The sequence below is a fragment of the Gavialis gangeticus genome, unplaced genomic scaffold, assembly GCF_001723915.1.
Source record: "Gavialis gangeticus isolate Ggan-Ray unplaced genomic scaffold, GavGan_comp1, whole genome shotgun sequence".
Lineage (NCBI taxonomy): Eukaryota > Metazoa > Chordata > Crocodylia > Gavialidae > Gavialis > Gavialis gangeticus.
This window is the reverse complement of record NW_017729001.1, coordinates 32,326,523-32,338,754: the sequence shown is the minus strand read 5'-3', so window position 1 is coordinate 32,338,754 and position 12,232 is coordinate 32,326,523. Positions and strand designations below refer to the sequence as shown.

Here is a 12,232-nt window from a genome sequence, read left to right as displayed (position 1 = left end):
AGATAAAAGAGCTCCAACTACAGACCAACAAAGCTTTCAACATAAATTGAACCTTACTTATTACACTTGGTCTTCTATAATTTCAATTCTCTAAAAAATAAAAATAAAATAATAAATCTCATTGGTCATTGTGTAGAAGGCACTACCTTTGGACTGGTACAGAGATGATAAGAAAGCTGAATGTTGGAGTCTTTCCTCACATAAAATTTCAGCAGGGTGTTTACTTAAGTAAAAGCTCCAAGATTTAGCTCCGAATTTCCAAAATTCTTCCTTGCAAACAAGACAAAAACTGAAGTAGTTCAATCCTAACCTGGGTTTTCATTTGAAGAATTAAATTAGTTTCACAGACCTTGTCAGGCTGCCTTCAGTTCTGTCCACTACGATTGAACCAAACCATCAAGTTTCCACTGGCCTTAAAAAAAAACCCAAAACAAACAACCAACCTGGAACTGATGCAGAAATGTTGACCCAGCTTTGCTACATAAACTGTCTGGTAGCTGAGTACCACTACTGAGAAAATGGAAAGGTTACAAAACTTACATGCTCCCTTTGAACAAAGCATGCAGTTCAAATAACTTTTCAGTTCGCTTTGCAGTTCACGAGCTGGTGTGCCATCACCACTTTATCCTTTTTTAGCCATATAAATTGAAATCCTTCAATATCATCCTGTTGAATATTACCATGTTAAGACTTAATTCCTATCCCATTTATCTAACTCTTGTAGATGTCAGCCAATTTAAAGAAAATTACAAATCACTGCTTCATCCAGCCCCCCAATCCATAATTGTGTGCTAATGTTATCTTATCCAGTGTGCTTCTAGGAGGAATTAAAAAAAAAAAAGACATCAAACTGAAAAATGAGGACACTGGTCCTCTCACACTGTTAATCTACTATGCAAAACAAAATCTAACTCCACATGCATTTATTTGAAAAGTATGTGAAATAGACCTCCTTTACATGTCGTCTTATACCATTTCTGTGATCCAGCCAAGGTGCCTGTCACTTCTGTATCTAAGCAGGCTGGACAATTATGAACCATTCCTATGAATTCAAAGGAGACTGTGCATTTTAAGATAAGAATGCGCCACAATGGTAACTGGAAACCCTGCATTTTGAGAAAGGATTTGATGTCCTAGAACTTTAACCAGCTGATACAACTGACATATTAAAAGTACTTGAAGGGGAAGAGAGAAGCTTTATTCGGCTATACACGAATCTATAAATATACCTGCAGCCCAATTCCATTTGTGTAGGAGGAACCCTGCATGTGTGCAGACTTCCAAGTGATCTCAACAGCCTCTGTATGGGCACAGAAGTCTGGGAACAATGGCAGGATTGAGGCTGTAACTTTTATGGCCAATGCCATCATAATAATAGTCAGCAGTTCTGGACCGGACTGCATCTGATATCACCACCATTTCAGGATGAAACTCACTCTTGTGAAAAGGGTAATCTCAAGGCTCATGACCCGTTTAATCAAGGTACTACGTCCTCTGTACAGCAGAGAATTTGACTGCTAATGACAAGAAACAATGTATTATGTCTCTAATCAATCCTTCAAGGAGTTATTGTTGTCTTGATGCAGAAGAGAAACAGAGATGAGCAGTAAAGGGATTTCCAAAGGTCATATACAGCACAGCCAAAAGTGCAAGTGACGTCAGATCTGATATCATGTTTTGTTCTCAAATCCCAAGCCCATCCTACTTACTTTCCTCTATACAGCGCTCAGTCTGAGAAACCTAAACATTGTACTGCCACGGCCTTCCGAGATGGAACAAACTATGCACTTACCTTGCCTCCACATGGTCAGTGAGAAGTCCCACTGATTTCATAGGGATTACTCATGGACCAAGATACTACTCTAGCCCAATACACCTTGGAGGGAAACAGTTACACAATAAGAAAATAATTCTATTTAAGTCCTACTTGTGAGTTGCACACCGTAAAATAATTAGGAAATGGCTTCACTTCAGGTTCCACAAAACCTTGCAGTGCTTATCTGCCCTAACACACAGAAACACATTTTTTCAACCAAATATTTTTCCAACTGAAGGAGTAGCTATGAAAAACAAGTCTATACTCTTGGTAATATTTCATGAGCTTGTTCATTCTTCAAACAACAAAAAAATCTATTATATATTCTCTTTCCCCAACCACAGACCTAACTACACACAAAACATTTCTAAACACAAACTGTGCTTAAGTCCCTCTGCATTGACAACACTGGTAATCTTGGGTCTAGCTATCTTTCCTACTAGCATATAATTCAATATTCTTTCATCTTATATATAAATGCACTGACAGGAATTGAGCTTCAAGATCTATACTTCTGCTTAAAATTGAAGTATCCATGATTACATTGCTCTAACCACTCTTTCCTTATATGACCCCTTGTTCCCCTCATTCTTTGTAGCAAATCTGTCTAAAATTCAGACAGCAAGCTTTTTTGCTGCACAGCTTTTTGGTGCCGCTTATTTATTTGTCTGAAATTCCTCATACATTTGTTGGCACTAAAAAGTAATAAATCATGATAAAACTTAGATTCTCGTATAAAAATATAAAAAACATAAAATATATGTATGCGTTCCTACTTACTCTCAGGCTTTGAATCCACTACTGCATGATGCATGGCTTTCAGCTGGAGCTGCACTCTTTGCAGCCTCTGCTCTGCATGGAACAGCTTAAGAGAAAATTGGATCCATTAATAAACTCATTATTCAAGCAATGTCTTCAAAATACAGCATTATTAAGATGGAAAAATGTGCACCTGGGAAGTTCATATCCACCAGAAAAAGACTGTATGTTCTTAGAGCACAAAAACAAATGTTTCAACAATCAGACTAGCATGGTTATATTTTTGTTCTTATTAAAGAATGCATCCTTCTTGAGCTATATTTAAGTGATGTTCTCTTTATGGAGGAAACTTGTTCAAGAATTTTAAATAACATTTTTGGGGTATTTTTCATAAAAGCAAGGACAGAGAAACACCACCCAGTCAGGGGCAGCAAAGGGAGATACTAGACATGGATCCTTACAGCAGCTCTTGCAATACAGCCGAGTTGTTGCAACAATCAAATACTACAATGCTGAGCCAAGCTTAAGAATGCTCTGCCAATCTTGTTGCCAAACGGTACCAAGCTGAATGGAATTATTTTGCCTTACACAAACATCTCCTAGGAAGTGAAATTGGTGAATGTCAAGTTCATTTCATTAGTGGTCTAACTCAGATTCAAGCTAGGATGCAACCAGTGAAGGAATATCCAGTAATTTCCACATTGCTTCCAAACACTGTGTTCAAAACTTGTGTTTTTATCTTTTCAATACATTCTTCCTTTTCATAAGATTAGCCGCCAGAAGTCAGCTAGTGAGTGCATAGAAGACTGCCATGGTACAGTGTTGGACTGTTAAAATGTCTTGTTCTGCTCCATGAGCACAGCAGATCCCTCCTGACTGATTCTGACCATTCCTAATAAATTATTCTGCATGCGATCTTCATCAAGGTGAAAAGCCAAAACCCCATTGCTCTTGAACTTGTATAACCTATAGAACTGCATGTTGTTTGATATGCCCCTGCATTATCCCAACTTAAATCCTAATAAAAACACAGAGATACAAACAAGGTTAAAGCAACATTTGGTTACAACAACTCATTTATTGATCTCTTTTAATTACAGCACAGAGCACTTTCAAAGATAAGTGACAAGGAAAGTGGCATCTCAGGGAGCTAAGCACCTTACAGAAGATCTTCCAGGGGGGTTGAGCTCCAAGTTCTGAAAAGTATTAAAATATTCCTATTAAAATAGGTTTCAATTTCCTGATCTTGGAAGGATATGCACACCGTCACCTATCATCACCTTCTACATTACTATTTTTACTGGATCATGCCAAATAATGTTCAACATCTGCTTCTCTATTTTTAATATACACTTTAACATGAATACCTGATTCTTTTGTTCTTGTTTCTGTTGGACCAGAGATTCTTCTCTCTCTTTCTCTAAGCGAAGCTGTCTTGCTATTTCAAGCATTCGTTGATGGTTTTGCACTGTCTCCACCTACAGTAAATGGATAAACAGTACATATCACTGTCAGATAGTTGAGAAATAAATGAGTGCGATCGTGTGTCTCTCAAACCCACTTAGTACTTCCTTTCCATATACATTACAACTTAGAAATGATAGCAAGGCATTCGACTTAAGGACCTTAATAGCCTTGGACTACCGCCTAGGGAAATTCCCTTTAGGTCAATTGGTTATTTGATTCTTCCCCCAGATATACAGCATGTTTATCTTAATCTTTGTTTGCATTCCTAAACCAGAGTTGCAAGCCAAGGATTATGACACTGAAATATTACAGTGTTACTTCTCTTATTACCCTCTTCTTAAGACGCTCCACTCTCTTGATGAGCTGATCCTTCTCCTCTTCCATGGCAGTGATATCCTACAAAACAGCAAAAATGAATGAAAATTGGCTAATCTATTTACAAAAATAATATCACAGGACCAGGGGCAGACTCTATTATACTAATATAAATCGAAAACTGTCTCTGCCTGTACCAGCACAACTGCAAATTCATTGATATACAGTCTCAACATCTAGTCTCTTTCTTTCTCACCTCCCTCAACTCCCACCACCGTTATGTAGGACAGGTTAGCTGACAGCATGTCATTCGTGTCATCTCACATTAGTGGGCACATCTAAAATATGAGCACATGGATTTCTTTGATTTAAAACAACTTAATAAAAAAAAGAAAACTTGTGTCAGCATCAAATTTTGGATGCATGTTTGTCCTTAAAATCTCCCATCAGACCTCTCACTAGACAGTTATCCAAATTCTATTTTCATTAAATCACATAGGAAAGCTGCATTCTGCTATTTTTCCAATAAAAAATGTTTAAAAAGTTTCCATCTGGTTATAAACCATGGGTCAGATAAGTTTCCTCACTTAACCATATTTTAGAGTGATACTACTCCACAGATTTACACGGCTGCAGAAGAAAAACAGGTCCCATACACTTAGGTACCAAATCCCACACATGCTTATTAAATATGTGCTTAAAATTTTAAACATTTAAGCAATCACACTGAAAAGCTAAGAATGTGCTTAGATATTCTGCTGAAATTGAGCCTTAAAACAATATTGTTACCTGATATCACAATTACTTTAGATGATCTCCAGCTAATTGTTTTGTTTTTTTTAAATCTGCTTTACTTTTCAATACTTTGGTTGATTTCCAATAATCTTAAGTCACTTAGGCACCTCTGAAAAGGTTAGCCTACATGACAAAAGCAAAAGGTTTGAAACCAATGTGTGCACAGAGGGCAATATAGTGTTAACATTAAAAAATATGTACATTACTATTGAGGTCATTTCTGTATCTTGGCAACCTTGCTCCCCAACCTGCTGCAGAAGATCCAGTTTTGGGCATGACCTTGGATCTTTTACTACCTTTGCCAAGTGAAAACTAGCCCTGTTCAGAATGTAGCAGCTGCAGCATCTGTTAGTGCTAACCTGCACAGTCTAGGTACTGCAGTTGGTCTATGGGACTGAAAAAAATGAAAGAGAACTTAGACAAACCCAGCACTAAATGTTACAATTCAATGAAGATTTTTTTTTTTTATTTACCCTTCTTATTTCTGCTGTGGAAAAACCAGATGCCTTCAGTTGCTCACATTCCTTATGTAGGTTTTTAAATGCTTCCATCAGTTCTTCATACTAAAAGAGACAAAGAAAAGCAGACCTACAAAGCCAGCTCTGTGTAATGGAGATTTCATAACACCATGTTGCTTTATTAGTAATACAATAGACACACGAATCCTGTGTTCATATTACTGATCTTTAAGGGAGTCTTCATATATCAAATAATCAATTTATAAAGCAGAGACAAGTTTGGATTTATTTCACTGAATAATCTTTTACTTGACAGTGTTTCTACCTTTTCCTTAGTGGTACATATTGCTGCCAACGTTTCCAACTCTGAAAGTTTTGACTGGCTCCTGATGGATCCAATCCATGCATCCCATCAGTAACAGTTAACATATGGCTCTTCTGAACCCTAAGTATGACTATGCTGTCTCTGTTGCCCTGCCAGCCCAAGGAGGGAAGGGATTGATCAGAGAATAAAAATACAGGTTTTACAAGAATCTTGATCTAAACACTTTGGGCTTAATCTTGCTAGATACTGAGCAGCAAATAAAGCACTTAAGTACCTGCTTAATTTTACACGTGGGCAGTCATTTACTGCAACTGAGGATTGAAACCAGAGTGTCAGAACTTGCCAGAATTGAGCCCAAGGTGTCTAGCTGTTATATAATATAAATACTACCATAGTTAGATAGAAGGCAGTACACAGAGTACTAATCTAATGAGTTGCCCACCAATGATCCTAAGCTGAGAGGCAGTGTGAAAGTCTGCGTGGGTAGAAAAAGAACAGGGGACAGAGGGAGTTGAGAAATATGGCTAGAAAATAAATTTAGATTCATCTTGGAAAAAAATATAAACTAACACCTAAGGAAAGATAGTCCATGCAGAAACAAATACTAAATAAAGATGGAGAAAACTAAAGAGACCCAAGTGATCTCTTACTCCCTTGAAAGAGCAGTAAGATATGAATGTTCAATACAAAATGGCAATCAAAAAGGCCAGTTCTAACAAAGGCATAATATCACAGAGCAATTAAGTGATGATTCCTTGCTGTGGAACTCAGAGGAGACAACACTTAGAATACTGCTTCCATTTCTGGGCACTTCAGTATCAGGCAAATACTGACAGCTGTAATGAATTCAGAGAATAGCAACAAAATGACTGGAGGCTTGAATGACTGATTTATAAGAGAAGAGTAAAAGATCAAAAATATGTAGACCTTGGTTAAGTGGCAAGTAAAGACAAAGATATGACAAGGTACATATGGCAAGGAATTATTTACAAAGAAGTAGGAGCAGAAACATGACTACAACTACCAGGGTAAAATTGTAGACTTTAGCTACAACGTGGTAATTGATTAATAAATTATAAAAGACCAATTTAAGACATTGATAATAAGGAGAGAACCTATATACGATATCAGTTAAACTGTAAAGCCATATCCCAATGCAAGTTATGGAAGCCCAGAGCTTCAGACATGTAAAATAAACTAGACAGCATCCTAGGAAAAAAAATATGCTGTCAAGGAGAATCCTGCACTTGCATATGTGAATGATGATGTTACCAAAAAGGACATTTCTATGACCTATTTTCACTGAGGATCCAGAGACACAGCATACTTAACATATACACTGTCGCAAAGCTTTGGCTTAAGACACCTCTTTCCAATTAAAAGCACATTCCAGGCACGAAACTGGATCAAATGAGTTACACTTGCCTGCGGACTTACCAGTCAACACTACCGCAGGGCAAAGCCACTGCTTTTTCAAGAAGCTGGGACAGGAATGATTTGCTGGATCATACTAAGGGCAGAGTTAATCAGTCTCACTGAACTGCCAATGGCAGCTGGCCCAGATGTACACATAACACATGAAACAGTTGATGCACACAAGCAACCCAAGTAATGCCCAGGCTATCAATGCCACAGGCAAATTCATCAAGGACTGGCCATTTGGGTCTTTGTTTTTGCTTGGTTAATATAAACTACGACCAGTTTGAATTCCAGTGACCTGGAAACTGACAGTAAGTCTAAGGATCGTGCTTAAAGAACCAGGAAAACACAATTAAGCAAAATAGTATATACCAGAGGTTCTCAGACTGTGGTCCATGGACCACCACTGGCCCACAAGCTCCATTCAGGTGGTCTGCAGAAAGGTTGCGGAACAATCAAGAATATCTGTACTTAGTAAGACTACTGATATTAAAATATGAGTCATGTGCTTTGATTTGTAGAACAAAAAAATGTTTAAGTGGTCCACTGAGACCCTCAGCAATTTTCCAGTGGTCCACAAAAAAAAAAAAGTTTGAGAACCTCTGGTATATACCAAAGAAACTTGTATAAACAACAATATTTCCAAGGGGTCATGTGAAAATTGTTCACATCTCTCCACAAAAATATGATATTGCAAACCTCCATATCTGGACTCACTCAGTAAAATTCTAACTTCATCAATATTTAAAAACTCACATGGTAATGTCAAATTACATGAAAGGTGGCATATTGTTCCAGCTTCTATTTTGAACAAGTCAGCAGAGTATTATTTTAATACAGTGGTTATATTATTGTAATCCAAAAAGAAACATATCTTATGTAATGGAAAGAGCAGGGTTGGATATTTATACAAATTAGGACTGCCACACACTAAACAAACATACAGGCGACAACTTGTTTTTTTTCTGCTTTTGTTTAGTTATTTTCGATTATAAATCAGATACGATCAGTGGTAAAAGGGGGGGGGGGAAGCTTTCATAAGGCTACACAGCTTTCCTAATGCCTGATAAGTATTTGGAGTTAATAATTAAAAACCTTCCAGAATGATGTGATATTGCAACTCACCATATCTGTATAAGAAAAAACTGGATAGAAATTAGATACAAGGCAAGGTAGAGGTCACCTTATAAACTAGCTGAATCAGAGAGGCATACCCTTTCATGAGCCACAGCTCATTTCATCAGATGAGATATTATGAAAACTCTTTTCATAGCATGTGATGAAGTGAGCAGTACCCCACAAAGGTTTAAGCCTCTCAGATTCCTTTAGTCTAAAAAAAGTGCACCTCTGCCTTGCTTTCAGCCTGACCTCAGTCTACCATGGCTTACTACCTCTCTGGAGAGAAATCAAGTAAATGTGTGCCTCAGATAATATAAAATTGAACACATGTCTTAAACACATTTAGCTTGCTTTAAATTTGGACTATTTAAAACCAACAATATTAGCCTTGGTAACTGAAGTCTTCTATTTATCCACAGGGCAGAGACACTGGTCTGTTACCAGCTGAGCTAGGACTACAGATCCAAGTTACGTGGAGTGGTGATCTAGAGACAAAAAACTCTGCGTACTTGTCTAAAGCAGAGATTTTTTTAAAGACCAAAATAAACAAAAAAAAAATTAAAGTTCACTAATGTGATTTTGAAGTCCACTTAGCAGCTATTATAAACTGGGTTTAAAACACGTTAGCTGGCCAAAGTCAAATGTAAAGTCAGCTGGATGATGTTCTGAGTGAACATATTTTAAGTGTTAATCCCCATCTACACCAAATACTAAAACATGAGCCAACGTAATACAAGAAAATCACATTTTGTCAGCCTACTCCATCAGCAAGCCTCTGAGCCATCCATTACTCCTGTCATTAAAATTACTGTGCAGTCAGTAAATTAATCTAAAACACTACCTGTTTGTTGGTGTCAGCCACAGTATCATCCTGAAGGAACTCAAAGGGCACTTCCAATTTTATTAAGAAACGTGCCAGATAGGCTCTTTTCTTGAGTTCGTTGGTCCGCTGAAGAAGCCAGTGTAAGACTGGATGAATTACAGGCTTGCTTCCAGTAACTAAACCCTGGCGGAATGTACTCCTAAATAATAATAATCATCATCACCACCACATATATCAGTCACCACGAAAAAGTCTCGAGCAAAAAGACACTAGTTTGGACTAAACAAGCTGATAATTTCTGTTATTCCTCCCCCAACCTGCCTAATGGTTTTTTCTCTAATATTGTTAAAAGAAAAAAACTATTTCATGATGCCAATTTGCTGATTATGGGCCTGATTCTGCTGCCCTTTGGGCAGGTACATCTCCCAGAGTGGGCAAAGGACAAAGATTGCAGCAATGGAGCTTGTGTTTCAGTGGTATCCTCCAGAAACTTGGAAAACATGGGAGCTGCAAACTGGTATAGCATCAGTGAAGTAGGGAATGATGCCCAGTGTGGAAGGGAGGGTGATGACCCTACTAGTCATCCGGCACCCTCTACTGACTAGCCTGATGAACAGCATCAAATACAAAATAAACCTGCAGAAGCAAAGGTAGCAAAACAGTGGAGCACATCACGAAGGACAGGACTGAGATTCACCCCACCCTGGCCCTTGACTACTTTGCTACCCCACACTAAATCTGGATCTGCAAGCAAACCTGTGTGCATTTCTTAGGACTTAACAGAAGAAATATCTTCAGAATATAAACTGAAGCAGTCATAGTGATACTATGGAGTAAATTTTCAAGTGACTAGCAATACCATTTAAAGTGTAAAATAAAATAAAACCCTATTAATTGAGAAATATTGACAACTGAGTCAGAAAGTGAAATAATTTGGTATAAATCTATCGTTTTCACTTTGAAGAAGGGAAAGGGTATTGGCCAAGACAGAAGTGTTAATAAAATACTTAAAGTAACAAGCTAGCACGTTCCAAAACATACAAGACTTTTTACATACTGTACATCATTTCAGTTTTGCCTTGCAATACTGAACTAGACACGTTTTACCATTATCTGTGGTACAAACAGATACTTACAAGTCTGTAATACTTCCTGGAGGCTTGTATTTAAGAATACCTAGAAGACTCAACATTCGTTTAGCCGTTTGATCTGGCATCTCCTCTCTAATGTCAACAACATGCTGAAAAGTAAAAAACATCCTAAGCAAAGCACAAGAAAACTCTGTGTAACCATGAATAGATCAAATAAATTAACCAACGACATTAAAAGAATGAATCAGATCCAGTCCTGACATGATAGGCTCTAACATGTAACTGTCATAAGTGAGATGTTGCATACAGAATACTACTCTTAGATCTAAATTCTGGTTCTCTCTGGGCTCTTCACACGGGTATCTTTATTTCAGGTAGGTATTCTGGTTGGCCATGGGTCCTCAGAGACACAGCCATCTGGGTTATCTTTGTTAACAGTAGGAACAGTTCTGGCAAGACACAGTGTGTGGCAAAGCCACTGATTGCAATGGTTCACAGACCACACCTTCTGGTCCAAAAATGCACGTAACAGGCACCAAGTCTGATGCTGGAATTCTGCTCCACAGCTCAACACACTGGCCCTGTAGGGGGGCCTATTGACTGTCAACCCCTCTGCTTTGATGCACACTCGCACTGACACCCTTTCTTTTGTGTCCAACAGCTGCAGCACAAAGTTCATTTCCTGATTACTTGTCATTCTCTGTACGTAAGCAAGGACCATTCTGAATGTTGTACAATGGATGCAAGAACTGTAAATATAAACGTTAACGCTCCTATTCTGCTTCCTAAAAAAACCCAAAAAAAACAAAAGGCAGGACCCCTGGGGGAGGGTCCAATAAATAAGCGGTATTTGCTCAACTAGATAAATACATCAAATAGAACAGTAGCTCCATTAAGATTAGTACTGGAGACATAAGGCCAGGAAATATATGCCATAAAAGACACAAAACACATACAGAAAGAGACAAAACAACATTGCTGCTCTGACTCCATTTGAGAGCAGGTTACCAAAGACCCAATCCTCGAACACGTTCAGTTCCACCCTTACCTTAGGGTCAATTTCCCCCAAGACATCATTGAGCAGCTGCAAGAGCTGCATCGACTCCAACGAATCAAATGTGATTAAATTATAGTTCTTCTTAAAAGGCTCCTGACTGAGCTTCTCAACGATGAATTTGAGTTGATCACTCATTGCTGAGTCCTGGGGAACAATTCTGTGGGACAGAATCAGGGAAATTAACTGCTCAGGACGGCGGCCTGTCATGATACCCAGCCACCTCCACAACCCCAACCCTGGGCATCATCTCCGTGTGTTGGGGGACTCCCAGACACAAGGCCGTGTGGCCCTACAACCTTGCCTAGTGCACCACAGAATCCCAGAGCAGCGGGGCTGCAAGGGACCCCCAGATATCACCTCTAGTCCAACCCCTGCGGCAAGCAGGATCGGCCCGGTCCAAACCATCCCAGACTGTCTATCACCTAAATCCTACATCAGACGACTGTGAGCCCTGACACAATGCACATGTCACACCCGGACCTCGTCCTGCTGGTATCACGTGTGAACGCACCCAGGCGGAGGCCATGCCCCTGCTGCACAGGAAGACAAACCCCTCTAGTCTGTAACAGTCTCAGCTGAGGAGAAATCCCTTCCTGACCCCAGTGCAGCCTTGGACAGGACCCTCTGGCCAGGAGCTTCGGTCCCAGCAGGAGCATTGGTATAGCCCAGGCCCCACCCCCTGACACATGGAGCATTAGGGGGGGGTTAAAACCCCTGACACATGGAGCATAAGGGGGGGGGTTAAAACCCCTGACACAAGTAGCAGAAAGGGGGGTGGGGGCAACCAG

General features: G+C 39.1%; 1 protein-coding gene across 2 annotated transcripts in view; it reads right to left on the bottom strand.

Annotated features, from left to right (window-relative positions):
* Positions 1–12,232, bottom strand: part of IFT81 (intraflagellar transport 81) — a 63,370-nt gene that overhangs the window by 50,855 nt on the left and 283 nt on the right. For both annotated transcript variants that reach the window (XM_019507315.1, XM_019507314.1), the window contains exons 2-8: positions 11,436–11,601; positions 10,433–10,536; positions 9,315–9,495; positions 5,626–5,715; positions 4,373–4,438; positions 3,943–4,053; positions 2,597–2,681 (exon numbers count right to left, since the gene is read on the bottom strand). In XM_019507315.1, coding sequence (XP_019362860.1) covers positions 2,597–2,681; positions 3,943–4,053; positions 4,373–4,438; positions 5,626–5,715; positions 9,315–9,495; positions 10,433–10,536; positions 11,436–11,579 — 781 coding nt within the window. In that variant the 5' untranslated portion in view covers positions 11,580–11,601. The remainder of the gene's footprint in view (positions 1–2,596; positions 2,682–3,942; positions 4,054–4,372; positions 4,439–5,625; positions 5,716–9,314; positions 9,496–10,432; positions 10,537–11,435; positions 11,602–12,232) is intronic.